Source organism: Bos grunniens, chromosome X (assembly GCF_055505025.1).
Source record: "Bos grunniens cultivar Pamir isolate PY7600 chromosome X, Bosgru_T2T1.0, whole genome shotgun sequence".
Taxonomy (NCBI): Eukaryota; Metazoa; Chordata; class Mammalia; order Artiodactyla; family Bovidae; genus Bos; species Bos grunniens.
This window is the reverse complement of record NC_141194.1, coordinates 83,953,073-83,974,824: the sequence shown is the minus strand read 5'-3', so window position 1 is coordinate 83,974,824 and position 21,752 is coordinate 83,953,073. Positions and strand designations below refer to the sequence as shown.

General features: G+C 38.5%; 1 protein-coding gene across 18 annotated transcripts in view; it reads left to right on the top strand.

Annotated features, from left to right (window-relative positions):
- PAK3 (p21 (RAC1) activated kinase 3) overlaps positions 1-21,752 on the top strand; it is a 126,474-nt gene that overhangs the window by 58,961 nt on the left and 45,761 nt on the right. For all 18 annotated transcript variants that reach the window (XM_086388084.1, XM_086388086.1, XM_086388077.1 and 15 more), the window contains 4 exons: positions 104-141; positions 4,532-4,663; positions 6,839-7,004; positions 15,306-15,369. In XM_086388084.1, coding sequence (XP_086244210.1) covers positions 104-141; positions 4,532-4,663; positions 6,839-7,004; positions 15,306-15,369 — 400 coding nt within the window. The remainder of the gene's footprint in view (positions 1-103; positions 142-4,531; positions 4,664-6,838; positions 7,005-15,305; positions 15,370-21,752) is intronic.

Genomic DNA, 21,752 nt, shown 5'->3' with positions numbered 1-21,752 from the left:
ACAATTTTCCTTCTGGTCAAACACATGCGGTTTTTTAGAGCATAGTCTCTCAATGAGACAGTCTTTACAAAACAAAGGTAATATCTTTATCTTCACTTTTCAGATAAAAGCGCACACGGATACATAGCAGCCCATCCTTCGGTAAGTGAAAAATTGAAAATGGTCTTGTATGATTGGTATTTCTGGTGGTCCAACAGAATATAATTGTGCAGGACTAGTTTTTAAATACACATAGAGTCTTTTAAAAATAGTTTAAGAGGTATAATTTAGAATGATAAAATTCACCCTTTTAAAGTGTACAGTTTGATGCGTTTTAGTAAATGTATATACCTGTGCCACCATCACCATAATCCAATTTTAGAACATTTTCATCACCCCAATAAAGTCTCCCAAGTCTGCCTAGAGTTAACCCCATCTACCCCACCCTAGCCCTAGGGCATCACTAATCTGATTTTGTGGATTTGTCATTTTGGACATTTCACATAAATGAAATAATATAGTATATGACCTTTGGGGATTGACTTTTCTCACTCAGCATATGACCCAATTAAGTAAGTCTCACTGTCTCCATTTTACAGATGAGATTCAGAGAGGTGAAATAACTTGTCTAAGGCCATACCACTAACATCTTTTGGTGTCACCTGTTCCAACAAACTGAGATGAAGTGGGGAGGGGATAACTAAAGGTCCCATAGATAGTTTCCAGAGAAGTGACTGGAAAATAAGGAACTTAGCTCAAGGGCCTTGAAAGTGCTATAGTATCTGAAAGAATACTCATACAGAGAAAATCGTCTTAGACAAGGATTCTCTTTGTATGAGTTTCATTTTGATGACCTGATAGAAATAATTTCCTGCCCTGCCTGCTTCCTTAAGAGTGAAATATTCTAATTAGCATTAGTGAAAGTTTCCTAACTGCTTATTCAGAGTCATGGATAATCAAGCTAATTCTTCCTTTTATAAAGGACAAATGCTGGCCTGCTTGATATCACCCTGGGCAGTCAGTGTGACAGCAGTACAGTAAATCATTATTGGTGAAAATTAAAGACTTTCAAATAATATGGCAGTTCCTCAAAAATTTAGAAGAAAATTAACACAGGATCCAGCAGTTCCACTTTGGGATATATACCCAGAAGAACTGAAAGCAGAGTCTTGAGTAGGTATTTATACACCCATATTTGTAGCAGCAATGTTCACAGTAACCAGAATGTGGAAGCAATCCAAGTGTCCATCAACAGATGAATGAATAAACATTGTGGTATATCCTTACAATGGATTATTAGTCAACCTTAAAAAGGAAGGAAATCCTTACATATGCTACAAGATGGATGAACCTCTAGGACATTATGCTAAGTGAAACTATCCAGTCACAGAAAGAAAAATACCATGATTCTGCCTATATATAAGGTACCTAAAGTAGTCAGTATCATAGATACAGAAAGTGGTTGCTGGGTGAGGTAGAAATGGGGTGTGGTTTAATGGGTACAGAGTTTCAGTGATGAAAAGAATTCGGGGGATGGATAGCAGTGATGGATGCACAGCAATGTGAATATACCTAACTCTCCTGCACTGTACACTTAAAAATGGTAACTTTTATGTTATGTCTATTTTACCACAACTAAAGAGAAAACTTAAAAGAATAAAGGCTCTGGACATAAGTGTTTAGTCTTTTCCTCCACTTACAAGCAGAGGCCACTTTGGGAAAGTGGCTTGATTTCTGTGACCCTCTCTTTCCTCAGCCTTAACTGGGAATACTAATACTTGCTTCCTAAAACATGTGTGACTATTGAATATGATAATGCATATAATATACTTAGTACATTTCCTAGCACCTACTACGTCTTCATTAAATGTAAGCTACTACTGCTGCTGCTTTTATATGGCAACAAGGACGAAAACTCATTCTCTCCACACATGAGACTTGCATGAGGCCCTGGTACTGGTGCCTTGCTCAGAATTCTCAGAACAGAGCAGAAGGTAGCCCTCCTGTTCTTACTGCTCATTGCCCTCCTGCTGCTTCTTTGCTATGACAGCTTCCTGGACTCCATTGAAAACAGCACATGAAGGAAGATGATAACAAAGTGGGAAAGACAGAAATGCCAACCTTCCATCATCAACACATACTTTACCTCCCTTGACTTAATTACTGTCATTATTGTGCAATACAAGATAGATATGTTGACAAATAGTTGTTATCTCTTTAGGGAGGTCAGTTATTTTGAACACCAACTTCCTAGGATGGTCCATTGGCCTTATTTTTAGCTTGCTTCTATTGGTTTTACTTGTAGAACTAAAACTAACTCTACATAATGTTCAAAATATTCCATCAGATCAGGAAAGAAACTGATGAACTCACTGTTTGGAGTTAAGAACAACTGGATATTTACTTTTAAAAACATGTATCTATCAAGTGCCTCCTTGTCAAAACTAGGAAATTTAGAGCCCAGTCGAGTAAGGGAAGAGAAGTATGAACATAAAGAAGCGTAGTACCATATGGATCATGTTACACACCATAAAATATGTCCATTTTCTATGAGAATTCAAAGAAAGGAGCTTCCTTTTATCTGGGGAGGGATAAAGGAAGCAGGCCCTTTTCAAGGGCTTAAACTCAGTGCCTAGTACAAAGTATGCACTTGGTACATATTTTGAACGTTGAATTAGAAAAATGCTTCATAGAAAAGGTGGAATTTGAACTCGATCCTAAAGTTCAGATGCGATTGGATCTGTGAAGATACAGAAGGGTATTCTTGGCAAACGGAAAGCATGATAAAGGGCAGGGTAGTGAAGAGAGCAAGGGGACAAAGGGGTATGAGTTTGAATGAAGACTAAGATGCAAGAAAAGGAATCATAGGAGTTCATCTTTGAAAGTTAGGTTGGAGCCAAATCATAGAAGCCCTTAAATAGTATTCTAAGGAATCTGGTCTAAGTAAGTGTATAGGGGGAAGCCCTTGAAGTTTTGTGGAGCAAGAGAGTTAAGTTATTAAAGCTTATAAAGAGTGATTTGATCACACATGTTCAGAAGGAATTAAGGACAGAAGGTAAGACTGGATGAAGGGAGACCGACTGGAGAGATATTGCAAGCATCCAAGCCCAGAGGTGATGTGGGCCTACGTGAGACAGTGGCAGTGGGAATAGAGATTAGATTTAAATTCCAGAGATATCTAGGTTACTAATTAGATGTTGGAGGAAAGGTTGATAATTGCAGGTTTTGAATGATATGTGGGTGTCCAAAAAGATGAGGACATTATCTTTCAGGAGGTACATATTTCTGTAAGAAGATGCTGAGTTTCCCATCAGGCAACTTGAGTTCAAAGGGCTGGCCAGATTTCCAGATGGAGATAATTGATTAAACTACTTGACTAAGGGTGGGTTTCTATTGATCAGATGAACTAAATTTGGAACTTTAAGGTCACGTTGGATCACTTCTTTCAGACTCAGTAACTTAGGACTGGGGAATTGTACTTTACGTACTTTTTATGATTTTAGGGGGAGATTGTACTTCACACTGCTTGTGCTTTTGTTGCATTAGAAACACTTCCAGTAGACCTAGCTATCCTATAGGATGTGACTTCATGGGATTGACTACGCCTTCTAGACATAGTCTCAATTGTTTATAAGTTTCAGCATCTTCTAGTAGCCTGGATGGGAATCAAAATAGAAACAATGTTGTAGTCACTAAATCTGTTAAACTAATGGCTATATAATTAATATGGAGTTAATGAGGCCTCCCATAGTTGTAGGAATCTGATTTGCTTCTCACCCATCACAGCTTCTTTGGTATTAGTGTTATTAAACACTAAATACCTTTCAGGGACCTACTCTTCAATCTGAGGCTATTTTGATTTTTGTGTATATTTATTGTACTATCAGGGCTTCCCAGGTGGCGCTAGTGGTAAAGAACCTGCCTGCCAATGCAGGAGACACAAGAGATGTGGGCTTGATCCCTGGGTCAGGAAGATTACCTGGAGGAGGGCATGGCAACCCACTCCAGTACTCTTGCCTGGAGAATCCCATGGACAGAGGAGCCTGGAGGGCTACAGTCCATAGAGTCCCAGAGAGTCAGACACGACTGAAGTGACAGCACACACACACACACGTTTATGCCATATCCAGATGCATGCTCTTATCTTTAGGCACAAAATAGCCCTTTTCTTGTTGATAAACTGTCAGCAGTCAACACAGTGATAACCTGCCTGGTACAAATTCAAGGCTTTATTGGCAATTAATTTGATTTTTACAATATATTCATTGATTTAAAAAACATTAAAACTCGAAAATGTTACATGAATAGTTCACTGTTTTTGAGCTCAGTGGAAAATGAAAGGAATTTAAAAAATCTATGGTGCTTAAATCCTGACCTGAATTTATCTCTGAGTGTGGGCAGGTCCTGGCCACCAAACTGCAGACAGTTCTGCTGATGTGTAAAAGATGAAATTCCCTCCTATCCCTACATGCTTAAATATCTTATTTCCCTTTTCTCATTTCTGAAGAAAAACAATGAAGAGTTAATATCTGGTCTTTGTTTTTATCCTAAGAGTACAAAAACAGCATCAGAGCCTCCTTTGGCTCCTCCTGTGTCTGAAGAAGAAGATGAAGAAGAGGAAGAAGAAGAAGATGACAATGAGCCCCCACCAGTCATTGCACCAAGACCAGAGCATACAAAATCAGTAAGTCCCAAGTGACTGTTTCCAAATGATTCAACAGATGTCCTTTGAAACAATCCTAGAGTTCGAAATTAGTTGATGGCCCAGTATCTATTGAGCATCTGTGTTCCCAGAACTAGAATAAGTGAGTGAAAGGCGCTCAGTTGTGTCCAGCTGTTTGAGACCCCATGGACTATACAGTCCATGGAATTCTCCAGGCCAGAATACTGGAGTGGGTAGCCTTTACCTTCTCCAGGGGATCTTCTCAACCCAGGAATCAAATCCAGGTTTCCTGAAATGATAGCTCAGTTGGTAAAGAATCTGCTGTGATGCAGGAGACCCTGGTTCAATTCCAGGGTCCAGAAGATCCCCTGGAGAAGGGATAGGCTACCAATTCTGTTATTCTTGGGCTTCTCTTGTGGCTCAGCTGGTAAAGAACTAGAATATAAGATACAAATTTGGTTGGGGCTACTGTTTGGAGATACAGATTAGCACATGACAGTGAGAGAATAATGCCAAACAATATATAAATACGTGCTAAATTTTAAAACCATTGCAGAAGTTAAGCTAGAGAATGAAATCCATGGGAATCACAAAGGAAGTATTGCATCAGCAGAGGAACCAAGACCACAATTAGCACAGTGTGTTTGGGGACCTCAAAAGACTAGCTCCTGAGAGCTTTCAAGGGCAGTATACTTGAAGCAATGTAAAGTTCTTTTTTTTGATAGAAATCAGTTGTCTTTAAAATCTTATTAAAGGCTGAGGGGCAGGGTGAAGGGAGGGATGAATAGGTGGTGCACAGGAGATTTTTAGGGCAGAGAAAATATTCTGTATGCTACCATAATGATGGATACATGTCATTACATTGTTGTTTAGTCACTCAGTCATGTCCGACTCTTTTGCAATCCCATGGACTGTAGGCTGCCAGGCCCCTCTGTGGGATTTTCCAGGCAAGAATACTAGAGTGGGTTGCCATTTCCTTCTCCAGGGGATCCTTCTGACCCAGGGACTGAACCTGTGTCTCTTGCACTGGCAGGTGAATTCTTTCCACTGAGCCACCAGGGAAGCCCCCGTGTCATTATACACTCATCTAAACCCATAGAATGTACAACACTAAGAGTGAACCATATGGTTGTTGGATTGAAAGTGATGAAAAATAGGGTACTTGAATATCATAATTCTGTTGATCCAGTCTGTGTGTGGCCAAAAATGTAATAGCCCAATGCTACCTTTATTATAGTTTCCTCTTCTAGTTCCTCCTGCTTGACTTTTGTAGGTAAAAACAGTTCCAGTTCGGTAAATACCTCTACAGAAATTGATAGTCCTGGAGGCTGCCATCTCATATACAAGATGATGGGATACAGATAAGGTGTTTCTGGAAAGAATCAAGGGGGAAGGTCAAACATAAATTTTGAGAATTAGAAGAGGGATAGCAAGTATGCTGCTGCTACTGTTAAGTCGCTTCAGTCGTGTCCGATTCTGTGCGACCCCATAGACGGCCTCCTACCAGGCTCCTCTGTCCCTGGGATTCTCCAGGAAAGAACACTGGAGTGGGTTCCATTTCCTTCTCCGATGCATGAAAGTGAAAAGTGAAAGTGAAGTCGCTCAGTCGTGTCCGACTCTTAGCAACCTCATGGACTGCAGCCTACCAGGCTCCTCTGTCCATGGGATTTTCCAGGCAAGAGTACTGGAGTGGTGTGCCATTGCCTTCCCTGGATAGCAAGTATACTCAGACCCTAAAACTTTAGGAAGATGATGTAATTATCTAGGGTTATACAACTATTTAGTTACAGAATTTTCACTAGTATTTGTATCACCCACACTCAGTTAGTGATTTTGGATTCAAGGGACATTGAATTTATTGTTGTTCAGTGGCTAAGTCATGTCTGACTCTTTGCAACTGCATGGACTGCAGCACGCCAGGCTTCCCTGTACTTCACTTTCTCCCAGAGTTTGCTCAAATTCATGTCCATTGAGTCAGTAATTGAATATATTAATGACCTAAAAAATTGATACTTCTAGAGTTGTAATTGTAAAGGATACATTTAATAATTATAAAAGTACATGATGAAAAATCACTGTGTGTATTTTTTAAAAAAGAGTGAACCACATGTAAACTGCAGATGTTCAGTGATTCTGATGTGTCAATATTGGTTCATCAATTGTCTTTAACTTGGAACAAAACTTTTTGTCTTTAAGATCTACACTCGTTCCGTGGTTGAATCAATTGCTTCACCAGCAGCACCAAATAAAGAGGTCACACCACCTTCTGCTGAGAACGCCAATTCCAGTACTTTGTATAGAAACACAGATCGGCAAAGGAAAAAATCCAAAATGACAGATGAGGAGATCCTAGAGAAGCTAAGTGAGTTTTTTTCCGCCATCATCCGTTTCTTCATGAGAGTGTTTCTCATAAACCACTTTGAGTGGGAATTAAACCTTTAAAAATTTGAACCTGCTTGCAGGCTCCCTGACGTCATGAGATAAACAGTTTGAGATGCACTGTGTATTTTAAATCTCCACCCCCCCCCCTTACTCCTAATTACACAGAAACCAAATATTTTCACTTGAAAAAAAATCAATTTAGGGAAAAACTTCACTAAATGAATTAAGTAGTAAGTTTTATTTTAAGATTATACCTCCCCCAAAGAGATGAAACAGTCTGATGAAATATATCCTATGATCATACCCTAGGGGCACCCACCTGATCAATCATGATAGGTAATTCAACCTCAGAATCCAACACAGTCAATCAAAATGGGCAGCCACAATAAAATAGCCCTTTCTCTTAATTTAGGAACATTGCTATATGGACAGGAAGTCAGGGCAAACTGATGCTTTCAACCTCCTTCTTGCAGTGTTATTAGTGTATCCATGCTTGTGCATACACAGTTGCTCCATTTTACAAAACACTCCTTTTCCGGTTACCTTTCTAGGTCAGAGAGATTAAAAAAAAAAAAAACAAATTCTCTGTTGAAAAGAGCCAAAGTTCTGTGAAGCATACTCATTAAACTCATACTCCAAAAGCATCTAACAGATTGCAAGTTTTCTGCACTTTGTGCCCTCCGTCTAACTCATCCTTCAAACCTCAGCTCAAAAGATGCCTCCTCAGGAAAGCTGTCCTTGTCTTTCTCAGTATGAGTTGAGGGATCTTTTTGCTGCCTTTATCATGCGATGGTTTGATAGCCTCACCGACTCAATGGACATGAGTTTGCACGAACTCCAGGAGTTGGTGAATGACAGAGAAGCCTGGCATGCTGCAGTCCATGGGGTCTCAAAGAGTCAGACACAATTTAGTGACTGAACTTTGAACTACTGTAGCAAATAATCCCACTGTACTTTGTCTTCTTCACTAGACCAGGAGCTCTTTAAAGATGAGATTGTGTCTTCTTTTCCCACATGTCCAGCTCTAATAAAGTGCCTGGTACATAAAAGGACTTAATGGATGCTCTTTGATTGAATGGGTGAAAAATGAGCAAACAAGTGCCTCTTCACCAGGTTCCTACTTGTCTGTTCTATGCCAGAGTCTTTTGGAGGAAACAATCAAAATATAATTTTCTGATATTAAGAAGCTTACAATTTTATTTGTAAGATAAAGTTTATTAGTGTGACACAATTAAAGAATAGGATGCCATCTTGTTCATGCAACAGTCCATCTAAAAGAACTCAGAAAAGGAAGAGAGCGGTGCAGGCTATAGGTCACAGGAAGACTCTGCAGAGGCGGTCATAGGGCCATTTTGCCCTCCAGGGGACATTTGGCAGTATCTGGAGACATGTTTATTCTCACAGCACAGGAAATGCCACTTGCATCTAGTGGATAGAGGCAAGGATGCTTCTAAACACTGTAATGCAAAGGATAGGCTTCCTTCTTTTCTCTTCTGCATCAAAGAATTATTCAGCCCCAAATGTCAACAGTGCTGATGTTGAAACAATCTGAGACAGAGGTATTTGGGAAGGCTAAGTTTCGGGTTACAGTAGTCAGTAAGTGCTCAGAACTGGAATTGAGGGTTTAGCCAACTGACTTTACTGTACATGATTAAATATGCCTCTTTGGTGCTGATACCAACTATTTCCTGAATAAAAGCAGAAATAATTCCCATTTACTAAGTGCCTTCTCTGCTGGCCACTTTACATGCATTATCGAGTTTAATATTCACTGTAATTCCTTGTGGTAGATTTTCCTAGCCTCATTTTACAGATCAGTGAAAATAAGCCTCAAAAAGCTAAAGTTACCAGATCACCAAACTAATGCATGACGTACCCAGAGTTGAAATGCAAATCTCTTTGCCTTTGAAGCTTGTATTATTTCCCTTATTCAGTTTACTTCTGCATATGCCGGCTGTCTGTTTGTGTAAAAGGGATGAATAAAGGAAAGAATTGCCTGGATAATTTCAGTTAAAGTATTCTTGGAATACTTAATGCCTTAGTTTTCTTTATTTTACACAACCTATTATATCAGATTTTAAAAATGTAACAGCCTTGCTTTAGTAAAACATGATTATTTGATACCTATTACAAATCTCACTAGATTTATTATAATGTAGGCACAGCCCATGCCAAAGTGGACTCCACTATAAGCAGGGGAAGTGGGAAGGGTGGCCTCACCTTCAGTCTCGGGAATCTGATTACTGTGAGGTGAGTAGCCCAGACCACAGAGCTGTCAGGCTGTTCTTCCATGCAGATAGCAATTGTGAGGGCCAGCCCTTGGGATCATTCATTAATGGCTGAAATGAACAGATCATCTTTCAGTTTTACACAGATGGATAGCCTGGGTCTGGCATGTTCATTGTGGTCTGGTCTGAATCTGATGGAAAATAAAGAAACCCCTACATTTTACTGAATTTTTTCAAAAGGTGCTGACTGTCAGCAAAATTGTGCAATCCTAGAAATTGTTTTCGGACTTCCCTCCTTTGGGCCCCACAAACACTTCCTTCTCGTGCCGCCCCCCAGCTGAAATTCCCCACTGAAAATTCTTTCTCTTAATTTACCCACAAATAGAGCCAATATGGGTTTAGAGAGTTCTTTTGTTTTTTTGTTTGGTTGTTTGCAGAAATCAGAATGTTCATTATGCTAAAGAGAAAATCTTTTCATGGTTGGACAACTTAGTTTACTTTATATGTAGGACAATACATTGATTGACTTTTCTGTCACTGAAACCACATCATGAGCCCCATTTTTAAATACTAGTATTTAGTGATTTCTTAAATCCTTGTCCTTAAAAGTGAATGGTTTGTTTCTCATTTAGGAAATTGCTCCGGTTGGAAGTTTTTCTGGTATTGTTATCATTTTTTCCTTTTGATTTTGAGTGGCTGATTTTCGTCACTTTGTGCCTATTGTGTCACAATGTTTTTTAATCCTATCTTTAGTATAATTTATGAATATAAATTATAATGGCTCTGATGAAAGAGGTCACTGTAAAAGCTTGTTTTGTAATTCAGAATTGTAAGCAAGGTTTCCTGTCCACTTGTTTTGCATCAGTAGATGGCAGCACACACTCTCCTGTGACTGATAATGGACCTGGGGTGCCATTTTATTTGAATAGCAGTTAAATTCAGAAGCAGGAGCACATCAAAATGGTCGTCTTTTGGTAATTCTTATGGGACTTCCCTGATGGCTCAGCTGGTAAAGAACCTGCCTGACAATGCAGGAGACCTAAGAGATGTGGGTTCAATCCCTGGGATCCCCTGGAGAAGGAAATGCCAATCCACTCCAGTATTTTTGGCTGGGAAATTCCATGGACAGGGGAGCCTGGTGGGCTGCAGTCCATGGGGTTGCAAAAGAGTCAGACACGATTGAGCATGTGCACACATGTACACACAGTCCTTATGAAAGGATTAATTCCCAGTTTTTTTTATTGTTGTTTTTATACTGCATACCACAGAAATAAAAGTTGAATCATTTACTACCATAAAACCTTGTTAACTAATGCCTGCCAGTTGGATTTGGTCATAATTCAGAAAGTGGCTTGGGCTGAAGCTTGCTTACATTTGTTCCGTCTACGGAAAACAGTTTGCTCAGCAACTTATAGTATAACTTTCTTAGAAGACTTTAAACTATTAATAAAACTTTGGTTTGAAGTGACTTTAAAATCATCATTTCATTAAAAAAATTAAGTTCCAGGTCCGTACTAACCATTAATAGCTAGCTTGAATAAGAGTAGTTCACAATGTTATAGAAATCTGGGAGGCAATTTGAAAAAAATGAAATAGCAACTCAGGAATCATTAAATTAGATATAACTCAAGTAAAAAAAATATATATATATAACACATTAGATATAACTCAAGTAAAATACATCTCTGTTTTAAAATATGGGGCATTTACAAAATGGAATTCCTAATTTCATTTGCTTTTAATTCAACAGATATTTATTGAGTAACCAATGTATTCCACACACAGCTTTATATGAAGAAGCACTGGGGATACAAGATGCATAAGACATGGCTCCTGTCCTTACGACATGATCTATAAGGGGATGTAAAATACATAGATATAGATAGAAGGATGATGGATTAAGTACAAAGAAGGAGAGCAAGAACAAAAGCAAGAAGAAAGCAGAAGTGTCAGAGAGAGAGAGAGAGAGAAGGTGCAATAGTAGTACAGAGAAGTTATTGACTTTATTCCAAAAAATCAAGGAAGACTTCCTAGAAGAGGCTTAACTGAAGCTGAGTCGAAGGATGCATAAGAACTTGCCAGGAAGAAAACTTAGAAGGACATTCTAGGCAGAGACTAGCACACAAAGGAGGTACAAAGGCATATGCTTGGGAATGTTAACTCATTCAATACCACTTGAATATAGAATTGATGGTAGATGTTGATACTAGAGTTTTAAGAGAAGAAGCCAAATCATGTAGCAGGATCCGATCATGAGCTGCAAGTTGTTCATTTTGGTGAGAGCATAAGGTTCTAGTGGGGGAGATGAAATGGAGAATGATGCAGGAGCCAGATATGAAGGACCTTGGATTCCATGCCAAGGAGTTTGAGCTTTACCCTGTAGGTGTTAGGGAAGCCTCCAGGAACCCTGAACTGGAGAATCACTTGATCAGGTCTGTACTTAGAGCATCCAGATAGAGGTGTGGAGCCTAGACTGAAGTGGGTGGAGGCTGAAAATTTTGAGTCCAGTTAGGAGGCTGTTGGATAGTTCAAACAAAAAATGATGAGGACCCAACTAGAACAGTAGTAATGAGGAAATGATAGATTCGAAAGGTATCTAGGAGGTAAACAGAGATAGGCCCAGGACTCAGTAGAAAATACTATGTGGGGGTGAAGGTAAGGGATGAGTCAAGGTGATTACCAGATTTCTGACTTGGGCTCCTAATTCATGGGATGGTAGTACCATTGACTGAGATTGGGAATACAAGAGGAAAAAACTTACAGTAACTAACATATGGTAAGTCTTCTTTAACCTAACTGGAACATGGACTTGCTTGTCTTACAAAAAAACGAACAACAACAAAAACCTAACCACCATGGATGAACAACCCATGAGTGAAACATTTAATTTATTATTTTTTCAAGCATACTATGTACTGGTAATTCTGAATTAAATTGTTCACTAGCCCAGAAAGTAGATCATGTCTAAATTAGTACAAAGTATTATCTGTAGCACACAGTTTAGCTCTGGAATATGTATTTTCTTGTTCACATTCATTTGGTTAATGGATTCAGTGAAAACCATTGTTCTGGGCACTGAAGTTACCAGAATGAAAAGACAACATTCCGGCCCTCAGAAAGCAGCATGTTTGGGGCTTCCCAGGTGGTGCTAGTGGTAAAGAACCCGCCTGCCAATGCAGGAGATGTAAGAGAAGCGGATTCAATCCCTCGATAGGGAAGATCCCCTGGAGGAGGGCATGGCAACCCACTCCAGTATTCTTGCCTGGAGAATCCCGGGGACAGAGGAAGGGCCTGGCAGGCTACAGTCCATGGGGTCACACAGAGTCGTACACGACTGAAATAACTTAGCACACACACAAGTCTCATTAGAAGGATCAGAGAAGAATTCACAAGGGATGACTTGATATTATACTTACATAATAAATAGGAATTCATGCGATTGATAAGAAAGGGAAAGAGGGAGCATGTCCAAAGACCAGAGCCTTGGATAGTGATGGTGTTGCTAGGATATAAAGTAGGAAGGTTGGAGAGGAGAGTAATAATATAAGGTTAGACTTGATTGGATAGGAGCTAGATGCTGCTCGATGGTAAAGGGCCTTCTATGCCAGACGAAAAATGTGAACTTGATCCTGTAGTAAGGAGGAACTTTTGAGGATTTATGGATAATGGAGTGAAATCACTCTGAAGTAGGCTAACCTTACATCTCAGTTTACCCAAGACAGTCTTGGTTTATGAATTATATGGTTACCCTATTCCAGAGGCATTGTGGAAAAGGAATTAGAGAAGGCAGAGTTTAGAGTTAGGTAATGATTAGCACAAATGTTTGAACAATAGATATTGAGAGCCTAAACAATGGCAGTGGCCATGGGCATGAAGAGGAGAAAATGGATAAGAGTGACAATTAGCAGATAGACTCCATAATTAGATCATGTATATAAATCTTTTTTTACTGATTTCACACTTCTTTAAATAGGGGCCATGTTAGTAAGATATAACTTAAAGGTAATGATACTGATGTTTGAGATAATTTAAAAGTACTGATACTGATACTGAGGTTCAGATAGAAAAAGGAGAGCTGAAAGTATCCAGATAAATGAATGATTCCCTTCAAAGTTGTCCTCTTGTGAACTTATTTTCATGATGCTGCTATGGCACAGAATTTTCCTATACCTATTTGAGCATTGCATTCAAGAGTCAATGTCACTTCCTTTAGATTGATTCTGAGTAATGGCAAGTATTGATCCTCTGAGTAGTGGATTCAATATTTTGAACTTGTAAAACCAGTATTTTTTCCCAGAGCCCAATAGGATAAATGAATGATTTTCTTGTATGGTTTGTTAACTTATTCCACAGTGTTTGAAACAAGAACAGTAAATAGATAAGTGCTTGCCTGGGGATGAATTGGTAAGCAAAGAGGGAATCCAGAGTGACTGCTAACCCATACAAGATTTATTTTTAGAATGATAATCTAAAATCAGATTATGGTAAAATTTAGTAAATTTGCATAAGCCTAAATATTTACTCAAAGCCATTTAATTGTGCACTTTATTTTTTATTTTATTTTATTTTCATTTTAAACTTTACAATATTGTGTTAATTTTGCCAAATATCGAAATGAATCTGCCACAGGTATACATGTGTTCCCCATCCTGAACCCTCTCCCCTCCTCCCTTCCCATACCATCCCTCTGGGTCGTCCCAGTGCACCAGCCCCAAGCATCCAGTATCGTGCATCGAACCTGGACTGGCAACTCGTTTCATACATGATATTATACATGCTTCAATGCCATTCTCCCAAATCTTCCCACCCTCTCCCTCTCCCACAGAGTCCATAAGACTGTTCTATACATCAGTGTCTCTTTTGCTGTCTTGTACACAGGGTTATTGTTACCATCTTTCTAAATTCCATATATATGCATTAGTATACTGTATTGGTGTTTTTCTTTCTGGCTTACTTCACTCTGTATAATAGGTTCCAGTTTCATCCACCTCATTAGAACTGATTCAAATGTATTCTTTTTAATGGCTGAGTAATACTCCATTGTGTATATGTACCACAGCTTTCTTATCCATTCATCTGCTGACCGGGCTATTATAAACAGTGCTGCGATGAACATTGGGGTACACGTGTCTCTTTCCCTTCTGGTTTCCTCAGTGTGTATGCCCAGCAGTGGGGTTGCTGGATCATAAGGCAGTTCTATTTCCAGTTTTTTAAGGAATCTCCACACTGTTCTCCATAGTGGCTGTACTAGTTTGCATTCCCACCAACAGTGTAAGAGGGTTCCCTTTTCTCCACACCCTCTCCAGCACTTTAAATGAGTGAACTTGATGGTATGGAAATCATATCTCAGTTAAACTGTTAACAATGTTTTGAATGCTAGCAGGGTCCTAGGTTCAAGGATGTGTGGAGATTTTTAGGATTTTATTTTATAATTATACAATTTTTTAACTGAAGTATAATTGTCTTACAATATTATATTACTTTCAGGTGTCTGGGGATGTATGTTTTTTTTTTTTTTTAAAAAACAACAAGTCTCATTACTAAACTGTGTTCTTTATTAGACCCATCCCCATCCCCCACTGCCCTTATTGTAGTACTGGGTACATATTAATTGCTCAAGAGATATTTATCCAGCAGAACTGAATGTGCTGCAGAATTTAATGTACTCAACTTCACTCTAATTCAGAGAAGATAGTGATTTTATTAAATACTGTGTTCAAGTCCTTAGATGTTTTTATCTCCTAATCTACAGTATCCTTTTATGAGAACTTTTTTATAAATGTTGGGTTATAATTAGTTCTTTTTGTTGTCTAAACATCATCAATTTTGAGTATAAGCATCTGGGTTATTACTACTAGTTTAATTAATATATTACTGTTTATTACTTTAATAAAATGTATCATTATCCATATAAATTTTAGAAACCACGGGAGAATGTTTCTCTAACATTTATTTGTCATTGGCTCTAGCATCATAAATTTTAGTATTAAATAGAGGCAAATCAATCAATTTAAATGTCTCTCTTTCTCTCTTTCTTCCCTCCCTCCCCTCAGGAAGCATTGTGAGTGTTGGTGACCCAAAGAAAAAATACACAAGATTTGAAAAAATAGGTCAAGGGTAAGTGATTATATATATGAAGACCATGTGTGCATGCATGCATGCACGTTAGCTTATATGAAAACTCCTGCCCCCTCTACATCTGTATGGATGTTAATGCTTAAGATCATGTTTCATTGTCAAAGTGTAAAGTGACAGGTAGTGGGGAGGGTCCTTATTGAATGATCCAGAGGTGGGCAGAGTTGACAGATTGAGTAATGAAGAAATAGATTAGTAATTCCTGAATGGGATGGAGTTCATCATTTTCACCTAGTATGCTTATAAGAATGGAGATTCCCAGGTCCTGCTGCCAGAGGTTTGGTTCAGAAGTCTGGAGTGGGGCCTAGTAACCTGAACTTTGGAGCCGTTTCCTCAAATAATCCTGACCCATCAGCTAGACCTGGAAGCCAGGGGGTTAGATCAGGGGGTTAGATCATTCGGGGGAGCTAAAGGTGGGAGTCACCAGTTCTACAAGTCAGCTATAAATAGACATGTTTCTCAAGCATCGATGTGAAACTAAGCAGGAGTGCCTGAGTAGGCAACAGGGTTTGAAATAGGAAAATGTTTTGTTTAAAGAGAAATGAAACCAGAGTATCATGTATACCTGTGGTGGATTCATTTTGATATTTGGCAAAACTAATACAATTATGTAAAGTTTAAAAATAAAATAAAATTTAAAAAAAATAAATAAAAAAAAATAAAGAGAAATGAAGCATTCTAAAGGGGTATCCTTAAAGGGGAAATGAGACAAGATATTGGGTTGGCCAACAGATTCATTTGGGTTTTTGGTAAGATGTTACACAAAATCCCGAACAAATTTTTTGGCCAATACAATATTTAGGTGTACCAACTCCTGTATGCCAGGAACCAAGATGGCACCCCAGAGGTCTCCTGACTGAGACCAGGGCTGGGAAGAAAGGGATACAGCTGATGTACCTGCAAAATTGTGCTATCCCCTCAGCTAATGGAGTCTGTTTTCAGGTAAGAGAATGTAGGATTTCTTCAGCCACCTCACTGCTTTTCCTGGGATTCTTAGGTTCAGAAAATTATATATTGTATATAAGTTGGACTATTTTTTGTGATTTTTATATTTTATTTCTTTCTCCCTCTGCCCCGCCCAACTTTTGTACTAACGTGTCTTTTGAAATTGCAAACTTATGTTGGGAAATGAGGGAAAGGATTCATTAGACATTTTGACTAGAGGGTAAGAGGGATACTCAGGGATTGTGCCTGGTGGGAATCAAGGTGAGAAGACCCTAAGAGGAAGGCAGAAACTGAGGGAGAAATATATGGCAGTGTCTTCTTCCAATGAAAACCATAATGGTGATGCATTTGAACTTTCTAGGAGAGTAAAATGTATACCTGTTTGTGTTCTTGCTTCATTCCTCATCATTTCATGTCACTGGTATTCTCACTCGCTCATTTAAAAAAAAAAAAAGTTTTGTGGTGTCTAGAGGTCCCCTGAAACTTAACAAGTCAAATAGTATTTCTGCCCATTGCTCTAGGACAGTGCTGTCCCGTAGAACTTTCCAGGATGGTAGAGATGGTCTACATCTGCACTGTCCTATGTCATAACCACTAACATTAGGCTGTATAAAAGTGAAAGTCACTCAGTCATGCCCAACTCTTTGCAACCCCATGGACTATACAGTCCATGGAATTCTCCAGGCCAGAATGCTGGAGTGGGTAGTCTTTCCCTTCTTCAGGAGATCTTCCCAACCCAGAGATTGAACCCAGGTCTCCCACATTGCAGGTGGATTCTTTATCAGCTGAGCCACAAGGGAAGCCCAAGAATATTGGAATGGGTAGCCTATCCCTTCTCCAGCAGATCTTCCCAACCCAGGAATCGAACTGGGGTCTCCTGCGTTGCAGGTGGATTCTTTACCAACTGAGTTATTAGGGAAGCTATGGAGCACTTCAAATGTGTCTAGACTAAATGAGAGCTATTTATTTGCATAAATTTATTTGTTCACACATTTATTGAATACCAACTATGTGCCAGGCACTATGCTAAGTGCAGGAGAAACAGAGCTTGCTAATGATAGTGTGGGCTCTCAAGTGATGAATGCTTGAACAGGCTAAATAGGATACCTTGGGTGACATGCCTACTCAATTCACCAAAGTGTAGGGCAGGATTGGCTTCTGTAGCCATTATTTCCCACCTGGAGTTTTCCTTCTTAGCTTCCAGTGAACTGGTTGTTTTATTTAAGTTAGGAAGCTCTGCCTTCTCAAGTCCATGTATCAATACAAACCTTAACTCACTTTCTTTTTGTCCAAAGGGTTAACACCATAAGGCAGGTTAAAAAACACAATATTATGTACTAAGGGAACTTGGAAAGGAAAAGTTACCTTTTAGATTTTTATTTTAATTGAATTGGGTCTTTGATGGAGCTAACATTGCAAAATGATACACAATCCATAGAGAAATAGCATTGCAGATCTTTGCTGTCCAGTATGGTAGCCATGTGGCTATTGAGCCCTGGAAATGTACTAGTCCAAATTGAGATATACTGTAATTATAAAATAGACACCTGATTTCAAAAAGTTACTATGAAATAAATGATGCAAAATACCATAGTAATAAGGTTTATATTGATTATATGTTGAATTGATATTTTAATACATGTTAAGTAAAATATGTTATTAATATTAATGTCACCTTTAAGCTTTTTTAAATATAGCTTCCCCCCAAATTTAAAATATGGCACACGTTAATATGTTTAATGGACAACACTGCCCTAGTTGTAGGTTTAAATAGGAGCTTTTTATTTGTTCATAAAGTGTTTTTTTCAGAGTTGTCTTTTAGGGCATGAAAGATGTTATAATTTTGTTTTGATGGTTTATTCTCACTAAGACCCAACCGAGCCAAAAAATCACTGAATTTAGAAAAGAAAAAAGTAAGAGATGGTTTCAAATATCTCCCAGATACCAGGTAATGAAGCAAGACTGATTTCTCCAAGAACAAAGATTAGACTGCCAAGCTATTTTGCATACCAAAGAGATTTCCCCTCCTGGATGATATTTGTGCCTCTAACCTCTGAAGGTGCAAAAGGAGAGTTCTCTATTTCTGCATACCTTTGTAAAGCTTTTGCAATCTAAAATGAAAAATCAAAGCAGAAATCTTGCTTGCCACTGCAGAAAGATTTGTTTTAACATCCCAACAAGTTCATCATTTTCAAGAATGATGAAACTGGCAGATAGTTCACTCACAGACCACATCAGCTTTTAAATAAGCCCTTAGGGGGTAAGGAGTCATTTTTTTTGGGGGGGGAGTTCTCAATTTACCTAATTTTATTACAGTTATATTTGATGAGGGTTCATACTCAAAATATTAATTTGCTCTAACCAGCATTATTTTACAGGAAGGAGTTGAATTGGCCCCAAGCTATTTGGTTTTACATTTTCTATTATCTAAATATTGATGGTTCCCCCAAACCTATCACTTTCTCTGCATTCTTTTTTTTTTAATTTTAATTTTTAATTGGAGGATAATTGCTTAAGAAAGATGTGTTGGTTTCTGCCATACAACAATGTAAATCAGGCATAAGTACACACATATATATGTATGTATCTCCCTTTTCTCATGAGCCTCCCTCCCAGCCTCCCCCCAGGACTCTTTTTGATTTATCCTTTTTATAGCCTTTTATTGTCTAGCACAGTCCTTTTGTACTTAGCAAATCCCCCTAAAACAGTTTTAATCAACAGCCAGAGTTCATTTGGCCAAGCTCAGAGATTTATATAGCTTCCTCTGTCTGCTTTCCCCATTTCTCTTGATCTGTTTTTGCCCCAATAAATATTTGTTGAACTAATAAAAATGTTTGACTTTCTAGCTCTCCCTTTCTTCTGTGCTCTGTCTTTTCCTGAGTATATGCATGTCTTTCTAGCTCCTTCTGTCTCTCTTTTTTCCCAATGTGTCTTCAACTGTTTCTCATAATGACTAGATCAGCCTCACATTCTCCTTGGGCTGTTTGGCTATTTGTGTGTGTCACATGTCTGTCTTTTTTACCCATGTTAGCTTCACCTTCTGCCCATATTCACATACACATCCAACTAAAATGGTCATCATATAAAATCAAGATGTATTTGCATAGTATTAAAGATGTAAGCTAGTAACTTAAATCTATTTATTTACTCTAACTCTATCATTTATATAATAAACCCATTTCTTATTCATTTTTGAGTAGATTTTTGCTCTCTTAATTTTAAAGGGAATGAGCAAAATATTGATTTATTTCTCTCTAGACCAGGAAAAAAACACTTAATTTTCCTTTTACTTAAATTGCTCTCAATGAATTTTCCCATGAAATATTGACCCAAGTTAGATAAACTAGAGTCTACTCTCAATATGTGGGCTTCCTTGGTGGCTTAGTGGTAAAGAATCTGCCTACAACTAAGGAGATGCAGGTTTGATCCCTGGTTGGGAAGATCCCCTGGAGAAGGGAATGGCAACGCACTGCAGTATTCATGCCTGGGAAATCCCATGGGCAGAGGAACCTGGCAGGCTACAGTCCATGGTGTCGCAAAGAGTCAAACATGACTGAGAGACTAAACAACAACAGCTATAAATGTATAGAGTTTTTATTTTCTTTTCAAACTTATGGAGTTTTGGTTTTTTAAAAAATTGTTTTGCTTTACCTACTATGATGGTGACATTCAAACCTGTGTTAGTAACCATTCAGTGCTAGGAATAATCAGCCCCAGTATTCCATTTTTAGCTCCCTGGAGCACAACAACTTACTATTGGGAGCCAGATTTGAGAGGAACCTCTCCATTAATCACCCTCATCTACTTGGAAAATGAAAATTTTTCCAGTATGGGTTCCTGCTGTCCCAGCATTCAGGCCTGGGGCCAGAGTATTGGACTTCATCTCTCATAAATCAAATTCAGAATTGCATGTTTAATCATCTGAGGCCATAGCTGTGACTTGAAGGCTAAAAATGACATTATTTTATCAGATTTGCTGTGAAAAGTATGCTGTAAGTGGCCACCAAATCTAAGTATTTAGAGCAGATGTATGTATAGTTTAAAAGGAAACAGAAAGAAAGAAAACAGGACTGGTACCCCACAAATTATCATTAACTTGACAATATGAGTTTCTCAGAAATATATCTGGTGGAGATTTAAGCATCTTCACTCTCTAGGATAGTTATAGAAAAGAACTTGTTTAATAAATGAGGTAGGGTGAGACACCGAAATTAAATATTGATTTTCAGTCAACAGCTGTCATTGGCTCACCTGTGCAACTCCTGAATAAGCAGTAGCTGTGTAACAGAGGGCTGAATTTGTGAACATGGCAGCTGTCTGAACAGATTTCTCATTAATATATTTGAATTCATTTTAAGGTCTTTCCTTAAATAAGAGTGCACTGAAAATAAACTTTTTTTCTCTTTCAAGTTTCTGTTTGTTTTCTCTTCAACATTTTAATAGAAAAATATTTTTCAGGAAGCAGCTCAGAGGAAATAGTTTGGATCCAGTTTAACAAATAATGTGTTTCATTCAGCAAACTTTTGTCAAGGGTCTACTATGTGGAATGCAGAGTAGTAGTTAAGAACTAGGTTCTAGAAGTCAACAGAGACCTTACTAGCTCTCAGAACATTTAACACAGAGAAATGGAGAGTTGTATTAAGAAATAAGCTGGACCACCTCACTCCCAGATGCATCTACCTTTCCCCCATCTTTATCCACATACTCTTATCTTCTTCACTGTCATCTCCCTCACAAATCGCTCTCTGGCTGTTGCGGCCCTAACATCTTTTCTATGTCCTCCTGAATCCTACAGCTTAGATCTGCACAGGCACGTCTACACCACATATATCTTAGCTTGTCTAGACATATAAAATTGGTTGAAATTCTGAAATCCATGGTGAAATAAAGGGAGACTATTTGGAAAGTTTGAAGAGAAAGAAAGCCCAGATTCTGAAGTCAGAAGGCTGTGGGGAGGGTATTTAGTTTAAGCACCAGTTCTCTCAGTCATAGTAGGCAGAATTCACATACCTTATAAGGTTGTGAGAAATGAATGAGAGAAGATATTTAAAGTGCTTTGCACAGTACGGAGCACATAGTGAAGGGCTCCGGAAATGATAGTTATTTTTAGGGGTAAAAGTCACACCCACGGTTAGCAAAATACAGTAAATATTGTAAATAATTACTAAGAGCTATGGGGACAGGGAGAAGGGGACAAATCATTTATAGCCAGGGGACAGGTATGATGAAAAACTCTTCAAGGAGGATGTGCTTGAATATTGGGATTTAACAAGTAGAGATTATAGCAAGTTTCAGCTGAAGAAAACCAAGTGAACACCTGCTTCAGACTGTAGGTTTCATTCATTTTGATATCCCTAGGATCTGCAATAATGTCTGGCATAGAGTAAGTATTCAGCAAGTATTGGATGAATGCATACTGA